This window comes from Hetaerina americana, unplaced genomic scaffold, assembly GCF_022747635.1.
Source record: "Hetaerina americana unplaced genomic scaffold, ioHetAmer1.1.p SCAF_10, whole genome shotgun sequence".
Classification (NCBI taxonomy): Eukaryota; Metazoa; Arthropoda; class Insecta; order Odonata; family Calopterygidae; genus Hetaerina; species Hetaerina americana.
The window spans coordinates 51,958,732-51,981,515 of NW_027286070.1; the positions used below are offsets into that span (position 1 = coordinate 51,958,732).

General features: G+C 39.0%; 1 protein-coding gene across 1 annotated transcript in view; it reads left to right on the plus strand.

The window, feature by feature from the left end:
- LOC139700330 (protein trachealess-like) overlaps window positions 1-22,784 on the plus strand; it is a 132,892-nt gene that overhangs the window by 65,469 nt on the left and 44,639 nt on the right. The window contains exon 3 of the mRNA XM_071598969.1: window positions 3,633-3,722. Within this exon, the coding sequence (XP_071455070.1) occupies window positions 3,633-3,722 (90 nt within the window). The remainder of the gene's footprint in view (window positions 1-3,632; window positions 3,723-22,784) is intronic.

A 22,784-nucleotide genomic window follows, 5' to 3' on the forward strand; every position in this document is an offset into this window, starting at 1 on the left:
ACTTCAATATTTTATTTAGAAATTTTAGTTTCTCTGTCCGTGTCTATGTGTGTGTTCTTAACTATGAACGAAATTAATTTAAGTACACGTATATATCACCACATATACCCGTCGTTGTAAGATACATATTTCCTTTGGCATATTTTCTGTAATCAACCTGATTCAATACCACCACCGTTTAACGTGTGTCTACTCAATTATTTTATCCTCTAAACCATGAAATACTCACATATATTCATTTTCATGTATTTTGTTACCCATATAATTTGTAGCCCTCCTGTGTTTTCTGCTTTAGAATGTACCCAATAAGTTGATTGTTTCATTTCATTAATTTACCCTGATATTTTAACTATTGAAATTAATATTGGGTTGACCACTGAGAACTGTAATCACATCGGCATAACTGTACAGTTTACGCTTAATATATGGCAATTTTTTCTTAAATTAATTCCTTAAATATCATCATGAGTTCCTTTTAAAAATGTCTCCATAGGTTTGAAATAACCAAATTTTTGTGCTGTCAGTTTAATTTTGGCTACCGCATAAATTAGTTGATAAATTCTTGCCTATTTCTGACTTCATCGTACAAATAAATTGCATCTACTAGTAAATATTATGGTCGTTGATTGCTGTGGTGTCGCAACCGTTTTGCTCTTATTATACCTTTCCGGTAATCTTCATTGCTGAGATGATTATTCTAAACTAGACATTTTTCAGTACGCATTTAACAATATTCGTTGGATCTCCTTTAGAAAAAATTTTATTGCCGAACTCTAAATTATATGGGATAAACTTAATTGTAATTACCTCTCGCCTTGAATACTTATCTCCTTTCAGTAAGTTTCATATGGCAAGATAATTAAAAACGAAGTATTCTGCAAGAAAATACCTATCTTTTTAAATTGAAATTAAATTCTATAAAGTTACGCCGGAATCAAAAAATCTCTCTTTTCGTCTGTTGTATTGAGATTTAACATTCATCTATGCAGTTTGCACAAAAAGAGTATTTTATAATGTTTATGCGCTAATTAAAAATTTGAATTTTATTCTATTAATTTTGTGTGTATATTTTTTTGGGTACGTACATAAATCAGTGAATGTTAATCAGATTACCGTCACGCATGTGATATTTGTAGTTGCGTCACCAAATGGGAGAATTAGTTTCAGCACGTCCCGCAGTTTCTTGGAAACTGGCGCCGATTGTTTAAATGTTTTAGCCATGTTGATATCGTCGTTAAACCTTAGAGATATGGAATACAAAATCAGCAGTTTTTCGGTTCGCTGACACTTTTCAAATATTTGGTCGCACTTGAAGTTCCTTTCGCTCTTGAGTGAACGGCCAGCTACACGACTGACTGATCTATCCTCCTCCTTCGACCCCACGTGCAGAATCCAGTCTGTGGGAGGGGTAGTGCACACGCACACTCCTCGGTGAATGGCGACTGTTGATTCGTCCCATATCCACCTGCGGTCTCCGCCTCCCCCCCCCCCGCTGTGTGGGTACCGCGTTCCGCGGTGAGCACGAGCCACATCGGACATTCTCTCTCTCCCTCTCACACCCCCGCTCCATCTCTCGTTCGATTTCGTCCGAGCGTTCGTAGCGGTCACGTGACCCGCGTGGTTCATTCACAGCGTCGTTCGGTACGCCCGCCCTTACCCCCACACCCCCCCCCTTCCCAGCAGCCACCCCCGAACCGCCGCCCTCACTTGAGTGACACCCCCACCCAACACGCCCCTTCTCGCCCTCCCCAAACTTCGCTTCAGCCACGCATGCAACCCCTTCCTCCACCTTTATGTATTTCCAAGCAAGACGTCCCTCTCCTCTCGAGTCTCGGCATATGGGTGCGTGCGTGAAGAGCAGGAGAAACGTCGCTGTCCCCTCGGATCCATGTCTCCTCCTCATCCGCCATGTTTGTTTTGGCTTCCCGAGCTCCCCCATTCAGTCCTCATCCTGCGTGGTGGGCAACAAGCGCGCCTTCTGAAAACTGCCTGAGGTCGGCATTACGGTCCCCCGATTAAAAATTCGATGGTGTCGCCGGAAACTTATCGTATTCAATGGCATTGGTATCTGTCTTTAAAGTGAATCGAAGCAACAATGGCGTGGATTGTGCCATGGGGATTTTTTTCAAGGAATCGTTTGTGCTTATCTAATTATTTTTTTATTTTATATCAAAAACTTTCATAATTACAGGTTAAATGCCTCATATTGGGGCAACAGGTGGCTCTGGAATATTAGGATCACCTACGGAGGACGCCACCGAAAATTTGATCTCATCCCTGTCGTAAAATATTACTTCGCAAAAAATTAAACAATTTAGTCATCAATTACGTTTTGTACAGTGAATATCCTATGCTTATCGATGGAGGATGTCGAGAACAAATTTAAAAGTAGGACTATGAAATTGATTTTAGGTGTATTCAGTTCATTCGACGTGCAGTTCATGCAGCAAAATCACAATCTAAAGCTAACATATGTAACCATCGGGTCGTATTTACATTGTTATTATTAACATTTCTGTTATTAATAATGGGCCGATTAAATAAAAATCACTAAATAAGCCGATTAAGCCGAAGAAAAACATTGTTTTCTTTAAACGATTTTGCTGCAAATATCTGATTAATGGCTCTCCTGGGGTAAGGTCCACATAAATAGCTTTCATCTGGAGCTCCTTTCAAAGAGTATTATTTTTATGCCTTAAATAAAAACTTTTCCGTTTGATTATTACTTCTTTTCAATTTGTTAATTTCTTACCATTTTAATCCGTCTGAATTTTAGCTTCTCTATAGTGCGGAAAACATCCAACTCATAGCATGTTTTTCATCCATACTGTTCGTTAAGTACATCTTATTCACAGCATAAATTTTACGCCCTAATGTCGACACTAAAAAAAACACTCTGAGACATCCTTCCTTCGCGCTATCAATCAAAATTCGGATATAATTTGTCATACTTTTACTCCAAATTCCCAAATCAGTAGTCCGTCATATTTGCATAGGTTTAGATTTGAGTTAAGATAGAGATTTAGGATTTCATTTCCATTTTCAAAGTCAATCAATAGCTTAAGAACAAATTTTATCAGAGTGTAATCTAAAATATTTAGATGCGATCATTAACATTTCATTCACGGCAACCAATTGGTTGTTTTGAATACAAAGTGATTTTATGGCTTTATGAATTTCAAAACCATAAAGGTAATTACGTGAATGAAAATAACATTCACAGAATAATTTACTTCTCTCTTTCAAGTAAAAATATTTTTTTCCGTTTTATATCCAAATTATATTCAATCTTAATTTGAAATATATTCAAAATTGAAACCCTAACCAGTTCCATTTCACGCTTTTAAAGAGAATGGGAAGATTGTTGCGTTTATTTCTACGGGCGGTATTTTTCTATTTTAAGAACAAGAATTGAATTTTTTCCTTTAGTGCCTCCCCGAATTTAACGTCGTTTTTATCATTTTCTTGTAGGAAATAACTATAATGTATTGAATTGGATATGTTGCACTATAGAGGTGACCCAAATTTTCGATTTTATTTCAATTAAAATTTGACGAATGACTACTTGGATACTTTTTCCAGCGAATTGCCTCTAGGCTTCATCTAACATTGGATTTTGTGTTTTATTTCAGTCGCTCGACGGATTTGCCTTTACGCTAGCTGCCGACGGAAGATTTCTTTACATCTCGGAAACGGTCTCCATCTACCTTGGTCTCTCTCAGGTAAGAAAAAAATGTTCCCTTTGTCATGTTATTATTATTACGTCTTCGTTTTTGGCTTAATCTTTCCATAACCGAGTAAGTTAATTTAAATTGGGAAATATTTCTTTCTCTATAAAATTTCACCAAACTTCTCATTCCGTTCTCCAATTATTAGTTTCCTGAAATCCACCTCCAGCATACTTTACCAGGGTATCATTTGTGGTAATTTATAATGCATGCGTGTCGAAATTAGTAACACTCACGCTGAATGTCAATGCTTTTTTTCAATGATTAATCTATTTGTACCCAATGGTTAAAATCCAGTGGGCGATGCAACTATGGCAAATTCTCTGTAAGCTACCTCCATCTTCTTCAATCTACCCGATACCCTTTACTCCAGAAAAAGTTCAAAATTAGTATGCTCCTATGACTAACGCAGATAGCCGAGTTTATTTAGTGGAACGAAACTTTCGCTAGTCATTTCCGGATTCGTCAGAACATACATCCATTCAATTTTAAACCATCGAAGAAATATTAAATATTTAGACAAAAAACTATAATAAGAGCCATCAAATTGTTTAATAATTTATATGCACGAGGGTAAAATGTCACAGTGTTGATAAAACTCAAGATGGCGGACACTTCGATCTAAAAGACCATAACTTAGGCGTAAGCTAATGGCAAAGTAAGGAACGAACCAGATTAACGCTGACACTGAAAACCTAAATCCCAGCCCGCATCATAATGATGATGGGGGCTTGGACCCACCCCAATGCGAATTCATGGGAGATGGAATGTATAAATCAACCGATATGCACCGAGAATGATTTTCGCCTACTCGCAGCGAAAAGAATTTTGCCAACTCTTCAATATATTGTGAACAAACACTTAATTTTCTTCAGTATTTTACGACCAAGCTGAAATATTTCCTATGGTCTCTGGTGTCCTAACGCCCACGGCGGGGGGGATTTGGATGAAGGGTGAAGGAGATCTCCCCGGCGCCTGGGAAACCCGTCCTTCCTCGAGGCCTTCCCCCGACGTCTTAACCCCCGGAGCAGTACCACGGGGAAGCTCCACCCATCGCCCGGGAAAGGATAAAAACGAAACGGGAACGACGTGCGAAACACGTCTCTCGGTATTGATTGTGCCCTGGCTCCGGCGAGAGCCGTGGTGGGGAAGGGCCGCGGTTGTCGAGGAAGGGGTTGGCCCGCCCCTCGCGCCTTCCCGCCCCCTCCTCCGCCTCTCCTTACCCCCGCTCTCCCCACTCTCTCTCGCACCCCGCCTCCTCCATTAATCCCCACCTCCCCTCCGACCCACGCCCTCCCCCTCAAAACTCTCCCTGTAACTCACCCCTTTTAAATCGTTGGTTATCTCTCCGACACTTGGCGCTTATCTCTGTCGCTGTATTTTTTTCGTTTCAATTCATCTGATCCAGTTTTGCCATTCTTTACCACCTCGCCGTTACTCTTTCCATTATGTGGAGATTTCGCAGGTTGTTTTACGTCCCGCATCCTCCAGTTAATTTCTTAGGGTCAATGTTTTTCGGGTCCTGGATAGAGACAAAAGTGACGCACATATCTGTCATAGAAATATTATAATCTCCTGAAAGAGGAATCTGACTTGAGGATATGGCTAACGAAGACCTGAATATTAGGTATTATAATCAAAGCTGGGCATTGAGAAGTGCCACACATCTTTGTACGCACATAGTTTCCCATATCATAAACACCTTTAGCCCGAAACGATATTCATCTTCAGTCTTTTATATTAAAATTATGAAGTCCATAGTTAAGCATCATAGTATTCAGGATTAGTCCAAAGTGTCCTTCATGCAGCCCATTTTTTTCTCCCTTTTCCCAGTTCACCTAATATTCTCACTTCTAGCGCCACGCCTCCTTCAATGTCTTCTGCTATAACTTTTCTTTCTTTACATAAATCACCCCCACAACCGATTGCACTAACTATTATGTTTAACTATCAAACTGTTAACTGTTATACTATTTTGTCCATTCTTAAAGGGCATATCTTTAACTGTTTACTTTGCGCTTCATCTAATTCCTCAAAAATCAAGTTTCAAAACCCTATTTTCTACGCTCCAAATCCCGGTCTCCACTTGTCTCATCTCTCCTTAACTATTTACTTGGTTTTTCGATAATCAGATTCCCTCACTTTGTATTAAGTGCTTCTTTTGGTGACACAATTTTTCTAATAATTTCCGTAATATTGCCTTTCTTATATTGCCTAAATATATTAACAGTTCCAGTGCTTCTCATCAAAGCCTTTCTACTTTTACATTTAACTCACGTCTTCCTATTACTTTTACTTCTTTGAAATTTTTACTACCTAAATTTTGTTATAATTGACATCATCCCGTTCTTCTCACACAGATTCGTTATTCCAATCAGGAATTATTGGCCCGCCTAAATTTGACTATTCATATACATATCTAGCCTACTCAGCTCCTTGCCTATTTTCATTCATGCCCCAGCCCCAATTCTCTATTTCCATTTCCTTGCTTAAGAAAAGTTGAGACCTAGTGGAATTTCATTTCATACCGTTGAATGATCAACTAGCTCTTCACTTAAGAATGACTTTTTTACGCATAGTTTTGCTACATTGGTGCGGCTACCTTAAGGTAAATTACTAAGTTTAATTCGTTTACTTCCTTTTGTTACTTCAATTGTACTATTGTCTTAACGAATTTAATATTTTATATGGTTTTTTGAACTGTAAGTTGGTAGTTTTTGAAAGGAGATATATATACACCTATTTAGTTCAAACGATCCTTTTGTAAAAGTTACGGGACTAGTTATTTTCTAAATTAATTCTTTGAAAAATTGCTGGAACAGTATCAAACGATAGCGCACTTTATATCCGAAAAATTCCTCTGTAATTTTCAAATACATATTTTTGCTCCTCCGGGTTGCATCCATAATTCTTCCCTTTCTCTTTCCATTCTCTCCGTCATATATGCTGAAATGTTTCGAGACACATTTAATTTCTTAAAACAATATATTGAATCTATTCTTAAGAAATAAAGGTATTCTCAAAACGCATTGCTGCAAACTTTAATTTAAATTTTTCGTTTCGATTGAAATTTTTCATTTCGATTGAAACTGGGTCTTTATTGGCAAAACAATATTTTTACTTCAGCGTGGAGACCTCATATGGATTGAGGAAAACAAATCCAAAAATTGAAACTCCCAGTTATATTCGTGGATACTTAACGTGCATGGTTTTAAAACTCTCAAATATTCATTGCTATTTTTAGTCAATTACATGTTTTATATTTTTAAACACTGAAGGTCTCTTACTTGATAATTTTGTCAGATTAAAAGGTCATGAAATATGAGCGGCTCGTCATTTCACCATTGTCATAACTCTCAAGTCTATTATCCACGTATGGGTTCATTCCGGAGCCCCCTCGGCTTCCCACTTCTCACTTCTCGATCTTATCACTTCTCGATTTAAACACTTATCAGTCTCCATCATGACTAATGGATCACTATCAAGACAATAAGAAGATCCGATTCGGGCAAGTAAATATTCGATTGATTTCAGACCTTAGTGAACACCCATTTCGATAGGAATCCGATAGTGTCTTCAATAAATTGTTTACAAATGATTTTCATCAAGGTAGGCTGTGTCAACTATGACTTCAAACTAGCTCATTATAAACCCCTATTTAATATGTACTCTGATACAAGGATATTCCGGCCATCCTATGACGCTGACCCTCTAATAACTAATAATAGCTAATAATGGATCTCATGGTTTTCTTTCATATAACTGATGATCATTTCTTCAGAAAAACTTCAGTGCCATTTAACACATTAAGAGTTAATGCTTGAGGGAGTTAGAGAGTAACTCATTAAAATAATACTCATCAAGAGCTTGTTCATCCATTCATATTTTGGTATTGCAAAACATCATTGACATGCAATGCAAAACTAGGTTATAGACAACAATATATCAACAGATTTGAGTGAAAATATTGGCTGTAAATATATAATCAAAGGCGAAATGAATTACGTGCTATTCATAAAAATCTAACGTTGAAATAATTTTTAATTGGGTAAATATAAAAAATTCAAATTTTCATAACTTATCACGGTTTAAATTAATATTGTTTTCAGCGCCATACGAATTAATACACTATTAGAAACAAGTTAAATGTGTATTAAAACCTCTTTAAAAAGTTTTATCGCATAATCTGACACACGGTTATTTAAGTATGGGACTGAGGCTTCTCAAATGAACTGCCTTCCCTATGAAACAATTTAAAGACCATAATTTATGCCAATATTAATCATTATCAAAAAGTACCGTTCAAAAAGTACAGGAATTGACAAGGAGACATGAACACAAGATCAAGCTTCCTTCGTCCAACCTATTTCTTTTTATCAGAATAATACATGTCATAATTACTAAACGTAAAGTAATGGCTAAAAAATGATATTTTTCTCTCGAATAATGGATGAAGACAAATAAATTTTGAAAAAGACACTACTGGAGACGGCGTAATATCATCCCGAACACGCTGATTTAAGGAGATATTTTTGTCTGTGTGCCTCATGGATTAATATACTCATGAAATATTTATTCGAGAATCAAAAAGAATACAGAGATATGCCATTTGGCTTGTGAATATTTCTAAAAAAGACCATGAAGCGGCACAATGAGATTTAAGGGGGTGCCCCCGAAGAATCGAAGGTCCAACACTAGACTAAACCTAATACAAAGGAATCAAACGCGTTACTTCATGTACGGCACCATTAAAATAATCCATCGCATAGTAGTGGTTTTCATTGGAATTTTATACGGTTGGAGAACTTAAGGAACTTTTAATGCCTTGAACAATTCACGCCAATAACTTAAAGAAATGGCAACCTACCACCAACCTTTAGTAATCGGCCCTAAGGCTGATTATTAGTGATAGCAGAGCTCACCTAATACGCTAACAGCGAGTGAAAATCACAGTTCAGCAGCTGGTAGAAGGAAGCTAGCCACAATATAGGAGAGTAAGAAATCTGCAAAAGGGAGGAACACAAAAATTTAATAAAAAGATGGCTAATACTTGGGTAAAATGCATCTCCCTTCTACGTACTTCTTCATGTCCTTTATCATAGCCTACTAACACCCCAAGGACACATACTTGGACGTATTCACTGATGTTTATGTATCATTAACATAAAAGAGCTATCGGTTAAAACTTATGTCCACGCTTATTAAAACTCTTTTAGCACTATATTTATTCTGTTTCCGTCATGTATCATTCCCTTTGGCGAAGCCGATGGCAAGTTAGGCCGTAGATTTTTTCGGAGAAAGATAACCCAAAAGAGACTACGGCTCCCGACCAGAGTAGATCAATTAATACCCGAGAAGGGAATCGAGATGGGGAATCTTGAGGTCCGCGAACGCACTCCAACTGACTGCACGCCGCTCCTCCCTCGGGAATAATTGCGATCGTGTGCACCGGGTGGAATTGTCGATTTAATTCATTTAAAGACCCCTCGTGAGCCCTCTCTTGTTTTCGCATCCTTAGCGCGACGGTCACCCCCTCGTCCGCCCACTTCTCACTACCCCTCCCCCCGGGGAGTTGGTCATCACTACACCCCCGTCCCTTCCCTTTCCCGAGCAGTAATAATCAATAAACTCGTGAACACTTTCCCTTACTCCGGCTTCGTGAAAAAAACCCTCGCAGGTCACCACCCCCGCTTTCCCCCTCTCCCGAGTGCCCCCTCCCGCTCTCCGAACCCCCCCCCTCATCTTTACTTCATCTACCCCCCTCTACATTCCCCTTCCTCTCCGCCCTTCTCCCTCTTCCCTTTATCCTTTCCTCCATACCACGAAAAGCCTATTTAACTCCCTCTCCCATCCACCACCTTCGTACTCCCTCCCATCTGCGCCTCTCTCCCATTCCCTCCCCGAATCCACTTGGCTTCCATTTCACTACTCCCTATCCCTCTCTCCTCATTCCTCCCTATCCTTTTCTCCTCTTCCTCCCTCTCCCCTCTCCCGCCTGTCCTCCCCCCTCCACTCTTACCCCACGAACCCTCCCAACCCACCCCTGCCCCCCCCCCATTTGCCCGCTTCCTCCATTAGAAATGTACGGCGCGACTCTGGGCGTAGAGGGAGCTACGTGATGCGAATTCTCTGGCCGCATGCGGGGTGGAGGAGGGGTGCGTTGGGGGGTGGGCGGGTGTGGGGGAGAGGGGGGAGGGGTCGGGAGGGAGAGGTATTGAGTGGGTGGGTCTGGCGGAGGGGAGTGGGGCGGGAGGAGGCGGGGGCGGTGGACGAGCATAGAGAGAGAGCTGGCGTACGTGGCGTCGGAGGCAGTTCGAGGAACGGGTGGGGGAGGGCGGAGGGAAGGGGGCGCAAGGGGATGGGGAAGGGAGGAAGGAGTAGGGCCCGGGGTTCGTGAGTTTTGGGCAGTCGTTGCGCTCGCGAGGGATAACGCAATCTTCTCCTTTTGAGCCCGGGCTCGCCTCCGACGACGGCGGGCAACGGCAGCGACGGTGGGGCGGTGCGTGGTGCGGATGCCCCCTTTCCCCCCTAGAACCCTGCCGCCTCCTCCACCTCTTCACCCCCCCTCCTTCTTGCCCTCCCGTTCCTCCCCCGCACACGCTCCGACTCTCATGCACCTCACTCACACAAGCACACACACACAGACACCCACGCGGGCATAACACGGGCCTCTCGTTCTCTCGGAACCCTGAAATTCGACGGTTCCCTTTAAAAAGGAGAAAAGGAGGCGTTCGCAATAATGCTTGGTCAACGTATATTCGATACGGCGAGTGATATAAATTGCCCAAACTCTCCAAAAACGAAATTCCATTTTTTTGTGATACGTATGCTCCAATGCGTCCGATCGAGTACATTGGACAAGTCCCGAGCTTAAATTGAATAGAATCAAGTTACATATTCTTGCATCAAGTTCTTCATATTGGCGTTCATGATTCGAAGTTATCCTGGGAGAGTATCCTTGGCGGAATGTACGGAGAATTTAAGAACTATAATTTTTTCCCAAATATTACTCTTTTTCGAATATTTTCCATCGTTTAAAGCTTGACTGTCTGGAGTATGCTTTGGGTTGAACAAATAATGAATTGCAGCATCATTTATGCCCCGAAATTATTCCAAATGTACTTTGAATGGAAAAGAAAATTTGTTCAAAGTAAAACAATTATAACCACCAAGGTTCGCTAAACCGAATGATATGGAACCAAAATTTAATTTTAACCAGAAAGTAGTGGTTTTCTCTGTTTGTAGGGAAGCAAGCTGTAACTCCAGAAAACTTCTCTAAATATCTATTAATCAAATCAAATTTCAGCGATGATTTTGTTTTTACGAAATGCGTTTTTACGATAAATTAAAGCTTAATTAAGCAGCGGAATAATCTGCATCAAATTCCTTAGATTCATGGTTTGATGCCTACCCATGGCACTGTTTTATACATGGAGGTGAAATTACTGATGATTGTGCTTAGTTAACACTACAGGACGCTAAGTAATTTAATAGTTTCATTTAAGATAGATAATTTATCATTTATCCTAACCAATTTAAATATGAGTGTGTCGTTAATTTGGAGAATAATTCGTTCTTCCTCGCACACCTTAAAGGTTTGGCCTCTTTATCTTTAATTGTGGATGAAGTTTCATGTTTTACAGCTATTTAATAGATGATTCCTTTTCTTCGTCATCCCTTGCGTGTTTTACCAAGACTCTTTCTTCTACAAGTTTTGACTTCGCCCTTTCATTACCTGCATTATCGTTTCTTCTCTTTAGATTTGCGATATTTTACGATTTAGTTACAGTTTTTGGCTTTTTCGTGAACACTTGTAGCTACTTAATTTTTTGAATGCGTAAATTCACCTTCATGAACTCTAAGCGTTTTTGTTACAGTATTAACGAATCGTTGACTTAAAGTATTTTCCGAAATGATAGTACCATGAAACGATAATCACAATCTGCTGTAATATGTTGATGTCATTTTTATATACTAAAAAATAAATCATTTTCTTTTTAAGGAAAAATGTCTATTTTTATTGCTAGTTTTTATAAAATATTGATTTTGCGTCCTAATATGCATGTTTTTACCTTATTCCATACTATTTTGGCCCATATGTGTGTACATTCAGTGGTTTCCACATTTTTGTTGGTAGTAGTTCCGTCATCATGATAAAAAGAATTAAAAATGACACGTCGACTCATATCCTGATAGAACGTTGGCAGCGTATTTGCAGACCTCCTAGCCAATAAAACAAGCCGTTACAAAAGATGAAAAATGTCTTGCTTTTCATAACCCGAAGTTCCTCATTCAATAATTGACAAACAGTAATGCTAGAGTAAAATTATTAGCCTGCTCACCCCGATAAAGTCAACTCTATAAATCTATTCACCGATTATATTCATTAGTGAATTTCTATGAATCAAATAAACTGACGGATTTCCACTGCTAATTGTGGGACTCAATTTTTTACTTGTCTTGTCAATATGTACCTATGTTTCTCAATTTTTGCTGCTAAATATAGTAAAACTTCACCATTCGTGCATTAGGTACAACAGCAAAAACACATTGCTCTTCTTCTTTTGAAGGTTTGACTTATGATATCCAGACGTAACTTATGGCGGCTTTATTTAAAAGTATCAAAAAGAAAGCTTATGTATTTGTGGTTTAAAAATAATTCTTCTACTCTACGAATCAATACGAATTTTGAAATTCAAAACATCATTTGGATTTATATTCATTCGTCAATATTAAGAAAAAGAATTAATCTTCCTCACCGAGACCTCATTAAATCAATCATTTTAGTGTTTAGAAAACTGTTTGACTGTTTGTATAACTGTTAAGTATCGAGAAAATTAGTTTTGGATAACCAATTTGGCAATTGTAAACTGAACTCACCGATCATATATTTAGTCCTCCGCCTTTAAAATGGAGTCGGATATTTGATTTCAAACCTTCGAAAAGCCTTTCTTCGTCACAGTAAAGAGGGTAAAGAAAATTCGCAAGGATCGGAAGTCGAGGGAAAGGGAGCAAATGGATGTGGGAGTGGCGAAGGCTGGAGGTTTGGTCGAAGGGAAGGATGGGGGAAGATTGGCTGATGAAAGGGAATTGAGAGAGGGGGAGGATTAAAGAGGGGGACTGGAGAGGGGGGGATTAAGAATGGGAGGAGTAGGAATGGGGAAGGGATTAAGACGGTGGGAAAGGAAAGGGGATTATGAGGGGAATGAGATTGGGAAGGTAGAGAGAGTGAATGAGAGGAGGAGCAAGGGAGGGAAACGGCAGGGGGAGAGAGAAAGAGGAGGGAGTCTAGGTTCTCTGTGTGAGGGGATAGGGGGGCAGGGGAGGTGGAGAAGGTAGCGGTGTCGGTGGGGGGTGGAGTGTGGGGAGGGCTCCGGGGTCAAAAGGACAACCCGATCCTTCTTTTCCTCCGCCTACCTCCACCGTCACCCCCCTTCGCCCCTCGACAGCCTTCCTCCCTCTGCCCTTACCTTCGCCCACCCCTTCTCTCCCCTCTCCGATCGCCTCCCATCCCTCCGAAAAAAAGAAGAGGCTCGCCGAGCGTCGGCCATTTTGTGAGCACAGACGGTTAAGTCTTTACTCTGCCGAGTCTTCTACTCGAAGAGGGCCCTTCGGGTCAAATCATCAACGATATCCACGAATCGATAAGTAACCTCCGCCTTAGTTTACGAAGCTGCTTTTGCACGCCCAGATTCTGGTATTCCTATGTGCATTGCATAATAGTCATTGATCTTGCGTGTATTTCTAAGCTCTTCGGCTTCCTAATCTACGAGTGGATAAGTCTTTGGACTTAATTTATTATTGAGAAAACCGCTAGGGACAGGTATGCTAAATTAAGCATTTAAAGTAGGACGGTATAAATTAAAGAAAGTGGAACACTTCATGTATTTTGAACGGATTCTCGCGCATAGAATAAAGGACATTAAGACTAGAATTGGAAGAGAAAAATAAATATTTTAACGAGGAGTTTATTGGTGAGAGGAACTCAAAATAGAGATCTAAAGCAATAATTATTGAAGATAAAGCATAGAATTTTATGCTTTATAAATCTGGTCATTGTGGAGTGAGAATAAGGAGGCTTAAGGGAAATTCAAATGTAATTGGGTGATTAAATAGTTCGATATAGAAAATAACGCTCAAAGACGTAACCATTGAGAATTTTGTCTCGGAAAATTCAAATATTAAAGAAAAAATACTTTTAACTGATGTGGAAGGTATTAGAGGGCTGAAACTGCGATAAAATTAAGAAGAAACAGATATGGAGAGAAGATTGGGGAAAAGAATAGGTATTTTTGGTGGTATGAAGAGTGATATAAAGTGCTGATAGCGGAAGAAAGAAATGAAGTATTTTAATGATAACTAAAATGAGCCCGTAGTTGTTGAGTTATATCCTTGTTGGCGCGCGGACTGGTCTAGTATGTTCGTCCGTCAGGTTTTAATTCGATTGCTCCCAAATTATTATATGAACTTTTTTTATGACAGTATCACGTGACCTAAGGAAAAATCTTTGCGCAAATGCAAATAAAAAATGTAGCCACTTTCGAGAAACCAAAATCCTTGCACCTGAGTATCACGCAAATCATAAAACTTTTGACGAGCACATAAGCTGAGGTTTTGTAGCATAAAGATCATAACATATTTTGCCAACTTTTTGAATAATATCTATTGTATTCGATTAATTTGTCCATTTGCCTGGATAATGCTGCTTTCGTCGCGTAATACTGTACATGCCCATACTCATAAATTAGGATCGGCAACGGTGCCTGCCAACATGGGATGTGGCAAATATGATTAAGTTTGTTTATCTACCTTTTTTTTAGCAATTATTGATTGTGGATGAATTTGAGGTGGATTGATGTAGTGTTTTTATCTTCTTGCTGCTTTCAAATGGGGGAGTAAAGGTTTTGTTCCCGAGGGAGCAGTACTTCTTGATGTTCAGGAGACTCTTGCTGATCACTTCATTCTTGTTCCCTTGTGTCTTTTAAGCAGCACACCATAAGGTTATTATGTATATGACATAGAATAGCATTATTTTCCTGTTTTTTCATCATGAACTCCTTGGCTATTAATTGTGATATTAATCTGCATATTTCGTCCTATCTCCATCGCCATAATTGTCTATGCCAAATTGTGGAAATGCCATCAGAAACCAATATTTTTTTACTTTTCTTACGGTAACTTCAAGGAATCGTACATACGAAAACATGCGTGTAGGAGATCATGTTTTATTTGCCCAGATAAATAATGAAAAAGGTCCACATAAATAATATTTGAATTAAAGAAATCAAATGTTGGTCAAATATGTCCCATGCCTATGAAAAACACTTATTAATCACTGAATCATGAATCGTTTACACTCTGAAGTTTGCCCGTTCATTTTTACGTCATACAGGTTAGAGGTTTCTGTCTAAGTTATAAGACCAAGAATTTGGAAATGTTTTTCCAAAGAATGGAAAATTTAGTTCGTGAAAACATGTGAAAATGTGTGAAACTCAAAGGGAGTGTTCCTCGAGTGAATGTTTAAAAATGAGTAAAGATCCAGTAGCGTGTTCATCTTAACGTTTTTCCACCAATAATGGTATTTTAAGCTTTAAAAGCTTTAAACTTGGTAACCTTATATTGCTTATACTGGTCATTACCATCATTTCCAAAATTTCACCATCAAAAGTCATGCATGTGTAATCTGAAGTGAAGGGTTAAAATAAATTTGGAAGTAGCGGTGAAATTGTCGATTAAGGATAAAATATTTTAGAAAATGTTATTTAACACGATGGACTCACGCGACAAAAAAGAATTCTTTGTAGCAAAACTTAAAAAGTTATTTTAGGTAAATATGCGTATATAAACATATTGTTTTTATTTAAAAAGAATATGCTTATAAATTGAGTGCTGCTGGACGGCCTTCTCAAAAAATATTTTATTCTTGAATTTCTGGTGCTGTGATTTACTTTATTCACTTCTAACGTTTCTTTTTTTCAAACCATGTTCTGTGTGCTCAAAATGATATAGGTTCTGTATGAACCTTAACGAATTCATCTACTTAACTTGGATTTAATTCCCGTAATTTTACTTCTGGCACCAGAAATGTTACGATTTAAAAATACATAATCTAGACACGGAAGAGATCTTAATTCTTTACATCATTTTGGCATGGATCATCTTTGATGTCTTTAATATAGAATAAATTTGAGAGATCCATAAATTATTTTAATTACCAAATGTAAGGTTTACCTAAAAACGTATTGAGTAACTAAGTGATAGTATTTATTACCAATTTATGACTTATGTGTCAATGATACAGCATCACCAAGGAACACTTTCAAAGTAAAAAGTAATTTTCAAACGTTTCTTACACATGTGGGCACGTGAAGCATTATTATTCATTGTATATTACTGCCAATGATCGGAAACTGATACCTTTGTTTAGTTTCTAAATTGAGCGGGAAAGCGTCACACTCGATGACGTGATATCGCTCGGAACGCCTTGTGTGGGCTGAGATGTGCCTACGACGGGAGAGGGCAAGTTGGAATATAAAGCTATGATCAGAGATTAATGCTGTAACCGCATCAACTAAAAATAGTGTTGATCATTTGGTTTTGCCTCACATTGAGGACGCTCGTAATCTGCAAGCAATGCGGTATTCGTTCGTCAGCAACACGTCGTATGACGTGCGATGCAATGCGACGGAGGGTCGCTCCCTCTCCATCTTTCCCATGACTCGCTCACCTTTTTCTCTCCCTCTCTTTTCCCTTCTCTCTCTTCTTGATATTTCTGCCCACTTTTATACCTTAGTCTATTTAGACTTCTTCTCGTCCTTTTGTGACTGAGTATCTCTCTATGCTGCAACTGTTCTCAAATTCTTTCTAATCCTCTCGCCACTAATATCATGTTTCTCCCGCTTGTTTTTTTCTAACCACTGCAGGATTAATAAACTAAATAAATATTTTAATAAATCAGTAAAGAGAAAACGGAAATTTCTGAAATAATCTCTTTAAATGTAAACGATGATTTAGTTGAACATTGTCATAATTTTACGAGATCACTTTCTTCATCTACTTTTATGATATTTTGCGTTATATCTTGCATGAATTGCCATGAATATTTACATATTTACATGAATAATTGCTTATGAGTGCAGTATATTCTAATTTCAACCTAAATTGAACTTTGAGTCCCCGGGTATACAAGAGTTTTTTTTCTTTCGGGTGTTATATTTTTTCGCTACTTAAATTAGTTGGTAGGCACTTCCACGAGAGATAAATCACTTCTCTGGCATAAATTGTAGCAATAGATCTCTCGATGCATCGATTTTTCTCCAAGATTCGTCATTGATAATTATGCCTCATCCATAACACACATAGCATCCTAAGTAGGTAAAAATAATTGTCACTAAATATATCGTCCAGCGCTAACTTACAGATACGCACATTGCCACCATTACGTTCGAAATAAAAATGCCTTTGTTTGCTTTGCAGCATGCATAATAGTTTAACTCTCCGCTATTGATCCATTTCATTCCCAGTCCTTGGCATTGTCTTTTGTTTCTTAACATTCGTCTTTGACCTTTCTCTTTGCTTTTTCCATTCCAAGCATCTTCTGCCACCTTCTTGAATAATACTTTGTGAACTAGAGTGAGCGCAGCTCCTTAGATTTTGCCATTAAATTATGCATTGGGACTAGAAATTTCAATTTTTAGCTGCATTCCATGTGCATGCACCGTTTCTCATACGGGTATCATTACTCTCCAGCGAAGAAATTCCATCTCAATCTGGCCTTACCATTTTGTTTCTCGTTACCTCAACTTCTCGAGGGCGGACACTCGCCCAATCACAACCCGGTTTCCCTCTTCTCTTTCCCTTAGCCAACGTCCCTCCCGCGCCTCTCCCAAAGAGCCCAACCTTTGCTGCATGAGTGCATAATTCACGTCCAAGTCCGGCGACTTGCTGTGAGCAGAGTAAGCTCATGCAGGTCCCCCATTTCCCATGCAAAGCGCCGCGCGTGTGAAGAAACAGTCGTGCGCGCATGCCATTAACATTTAATTACGCCCGCCACCCGACTTGTTTATTCTTTGACTTCGTTGCTGCGAATCGAGGTTCCTGGCCTCTTTATTTGATTTCTAAATTCGCCCCTCCTTAGTCAAAGCAGCGACGCCCAACGCATCTGTATTGAGGGTTAAACATGCAATGCGCAATATTTACCTCTGAACAAGACTTTACTTATGAATGGAAAAGACGGAGCCAATACGGGGGGCGGAAGTGATGGGTAATTATGGACTTTAAATCATTACATTCTACAACTAATGACTCATGATAAGAAGTTATAAAGCACGCAGCACATAAAGTTACATATTCAATAAATCATTTCATAATTTCAACAATTCTAATGAGCTGTAATTGTCTTTGGAGGTTAGTTCAAAAATAAAATGTGAGACTGTTAATAAAATTTGAGAAAAGTTTTATTAAACGGACAAAATTCATATAAAAGTAAATTTACCAAGTAAATACTACATTCAGAAATGCTTGAATATAATATTGCGGAATAGATTTCGCCTGAGTAAGCTTGTTGATTTCGGTCAACTCATTGCAATCAGGAAAAGTTTCTTTTATCAAATGCCATTTAGATTGCTATGCATGAAATGCCGAAATATTTTATCCTCTAAGCAACCGTGAAAAGAGAATACTCTTTATTTTAAATACCATTTTGGCTGGAATGTTTTTAAAAAGGAGCGACAAGAATCGAATTATATCGATCAGTTTTTTAAAGTACGTATCATCTCTAGAAGCGTTTTACATCAGAGGAATGCGTTCGCCCATGCATTTCATCCTTCACGTATTTAATCTTTAGTTAAAATTTATTGTTTGAAATATATCGACAAAAAATCCAGATCAATCTAATCATCTTTCACCTCAATTACCTAATTTTTTAACGCACCGTACTGCACTCTCCTGGGGCACTGCTTATTATTCTTTTTTTCATGGTGAGGGAAAATGGAGGAGGAGAGAACACATCCTCTTGCCACAAATTTAGTGAGAATAATTACCTTGTCAGTGATGTAAGAAAGCATTTCTTGCCTATTCCTATGGTAGACACCGTTTTTGATGAGTGGAAGGATTTTGAAGAAAATGAATCTTCTATTTGCGTAAAAATTGCCCAACACTCATTCTTCATCCGACCTTTTCCCTTCGTTTCTGGAATAATACTTCATTTTTTTTGTAAATTTTCAGAGAAAAACATGTCTGGCAATATATTTTAGAGATTAATTCCAAGCGGCGGAAGGTCATCGACCCTGAGAACACACGTCAGGCGAACTTTTTGTTCCCAAGCCAACGAACGAAATTCACTTTTTGGAGCGTCGGTGTGAGCGGTCCTCTTGTCCGTAGGGGTCGGGAAATTTAATCCCCCCCTTCCTCGGATGAGGGTACCTGCCCGCGTTTCCCTCGGTTATCCAACGCTCCTTCCTCCCGTGGAAAAAATTTCAAGCGATATGAGCAATGCGAGTTATGACACATCCAAGTCACCCGCGTGATGAGTCTGGTTTCGTTTCAGGAGAAGGCGGGTCGCTATGGTGGCATGTATGTATTGGGGCTACGTGTCGCGGCTCCCGGGAATGGGGAGGTTTGAGTGAGGGGAAGTGTGTGTGCGTGAGAGGGGGGGGGGCGGTGCCCGACCCTATTCGAATGGCAGTGACGTCGGAGCGCCACTGTTGAGGCGGCCGGGGGGACGTGCTTCCCATGACGAAAAACGCCTCTGGAAAGCAAGGATGAATAAAGATGGAAAGACGGGCGTGAACTTAATGACGCCACGGCGTCCGTCGAGATCTGCGCCATGGATGATTCCCGCGTGACACAAATACCCATGTCAGCCCGCTCTGATCTGGATTGACACGCAAGGAATATCCAAGCGCACTTCTCCTCTTGTTTCGACGCTTCCAGTGCGGTATAATTAACCCCGAGTGGTCCCAAAGATGTCGTTTTGTTTTTACAACCGTGAGAGAGTCATACACTTCTCACTTTCCACGGTCCTACGGCGTGATCTCCGGCATAACTCCCTCCACACCAGCCCAGTTGGATTTTTTCGTCATCCCGAAGCCAAACGCAGCCAAAATTTCACGCACCAGCTTCCGTTCCAACTCTAGAATTTCTTGAGGGAATGGTTCATTTTCGTAAACCCTGTGATCGATTTTCTCAAACATAATAGACTACTTTCGTTGAGGAAAACTGGCCCAATGTCTGTTAATTGGAAAAACCTCAAATCATTTAACACTAATAAGTTATACTGAGTAAAGTTTGCTTCAAAACGACTTTAATTAAGCATTTTACTTAAGGGACTTAAAACGAGAGGACAAAGAAAGATCAACTTCTATTGGAATATACTGAGTTTTATAAGATTCCAAGAAACTGCCGGAGATGCCGCGACAGTAACTTTTAACGGAATCATCCGCTAAATATGCATTGTAATACAACAATTTCAGAGTGTAAAAATTATCCACTTTGGGCGGGATTCGAGCCCGAATCCCTCGATGCCGATATATTGGTGAGTAATATAGGTACATATTGATCAGTAAGTTTTTTTAAAGAAGACCCCTTAAAAATAAATATGGCTTCGCATTCAAAAATTTATCTTTCGTTGAGTAAAAATTCAAAATATATGGACCCATAGGGAAGTGTACTGATAGCTCAATCGAGCTAGAGGAAGATGAAATTTCATGTTTCGAATGAGGAAACGAACAACAATTGACAGCTCTTAAGAGGGATGCAACTCTGAACAATGGAGCTCTTAATGAAATATTTTTTGATACATCGAAAATATAGATGTGCCGGAGTAAAGAATATCATTTATGTATGGCAAGTAATGAGAATTGTTTCCAATTCAGGCAATTATTTCTAACGTCCTGGCTTTGCAGAGAATATAATGAACCCAGCAACTGGAGATTCGGAGAATTTATTTAGCTTTTTTAACTTTCCGTCTGAATGAGCAAAACTTGCATTGTTCAGGTGAAAGCATTAGATAATCAACTCTAATTTAAACAAGGATAGTGAAATCCTCACAGAGAATGTAAATTAGCCGATACTTTTTATAAAAATTGACATGAAAACACTTATTTTGTACTTTAAAATCACTCTTTTCCACTTGACCCTTATTTTAAATTGCTATCAAATTCTGTATCCCGATTAGAGGTAATAATTCACCGACAACGTTTTTGCTCTTCTTATCGAAAAATATTTTTTATGTCAGATATACTGTAAAAGACAATAAATTTATTCTTTTATATTAATTTATACAACATAAAATACATAAAAAATAACAAATAAATCACTGAGCACACAGTGTTCTTCATTGTGAATCAAGAAAATGGCTTCTTCACTATGCAAGTAGAATCGGTTATCTCTTTTGTTATTCGCATTTTTCATTTTGTAGGCCGATTTCTCTAAAAGAAGAAAGCGTAGCACCATGGTAGCCCAACATAACCCTGGCCAAAAGAATTGGTTATCTTAGGTGGTTCTTTCCCCGGCCACATCAACGACACAATGGCTACAAAAAACCACTCCAGTACTTAGTGTTCATTTTCCATGAGCAAGCCTCCACCAGGACCCTCTACGCACCGAAATTACGTCGATTCGTTTCCTCATGGGCGAAACGAGTGGTGAGTGGTGATCGATGCCGTTGCGGTCGACGTCATAGCCGAGTTTGCAGACCCACGTTCCAGGGAAGCCAACGGAAGTCGCCGATAAATCCTCACTTCCGAGTGCATGGACTACTGGGGATACGATATTCCCACGGATAAAACACAACTCGCGGAAGTTGTCTAACTAGAAAGCGCACTTCTCCCTTTCCACGGTTGCCGTTAATGCTTGTGTTTCAGTGTTTCACCTTGCCGTCCGTTACGCATGTTAATCACGTCGCCATCTCTACTCGCCTACAACATCCTTTGTCCCCCTTTGGCTACGAATTCCCCTTTATAACGTTAATGAACTTTTGTTTAACTATTTTGGTAGTTGAAAATGTAGCAATCAATATGATATTGTGGTCCATATGCAATAATAGCAGCTTCAATGTTAAATTAGCATCACTCTTGCTAACGCTCTCGGTTTCATAATATTAGAATAAGCATCTCGAAGCTTGTTTTGTCCACACAGGAAGGACCAGGACCATACCGAGCAATTTTATTAATGCATCATAAAATGATTAGACTTTCAATATATTAAGATCAAATGATGACCCTTTCCAAAGTATCTAGTTCATCGTTTCGCATTTGTTTTTTAGTTTTTATCTATCAATCTAAGTCAACTTTTTTTAAGTACAGGGTTTAAGCACTTTTACAATTCTAACCCTCACTAAAGGCTAAGTTAAACACCATGGCACCCCACATTTCAAAAAAAATATTTTTTGTTCAACTAACTTCCTACCTCAATCCATACCGCCAAAATATATTGTCATCTTGTCCTCCTACTGCGTCACTAATACAACGCTCTCCTCTATATTACTGTCTGGAACATTTTATATACCTCAATATCTCTTGAATTCAATTCTGCTTTCGAATTTGTACCGACAACTTTCATTTTTCCCGCATCATTCTAGCACTACTTTATTTACTTCCTTTCCGTCCATTTTATTTTCCACGCTTCATCTATATGTTCCCAAATATATAAAGAGCAATTCTCTAGCCTCCACGACCAAGCTTAAAAGCTATTAAAAAAACTACTATCGATATTAAAGTTGCACTATTCTTTTCTTAACGACATTGCTCAAGGTCCCTGACATCAAGAATCAACTCTTTGATCTTTGAAAAAAATGTATTCAACTCACGCAACTATCCATTTAATCCCATTGTTACTTTAACCGAGTGCAAATGCCTATTATTGTTGTTTCTTTTTATTTCATTTGACCGTTTAAGTATTTTCCTCCACCAACAGATTCTATCGATTGTTTCACTGTGAGTCATATCCATCTTAAACATTAAGAGTAGAAATTTAGCATCCAGAATCGAGAACAATTTAAAAAAATGGATTTCGAATATTGCTTTCTCGTAACCGTTGTTTTACAGTTTTTTATTT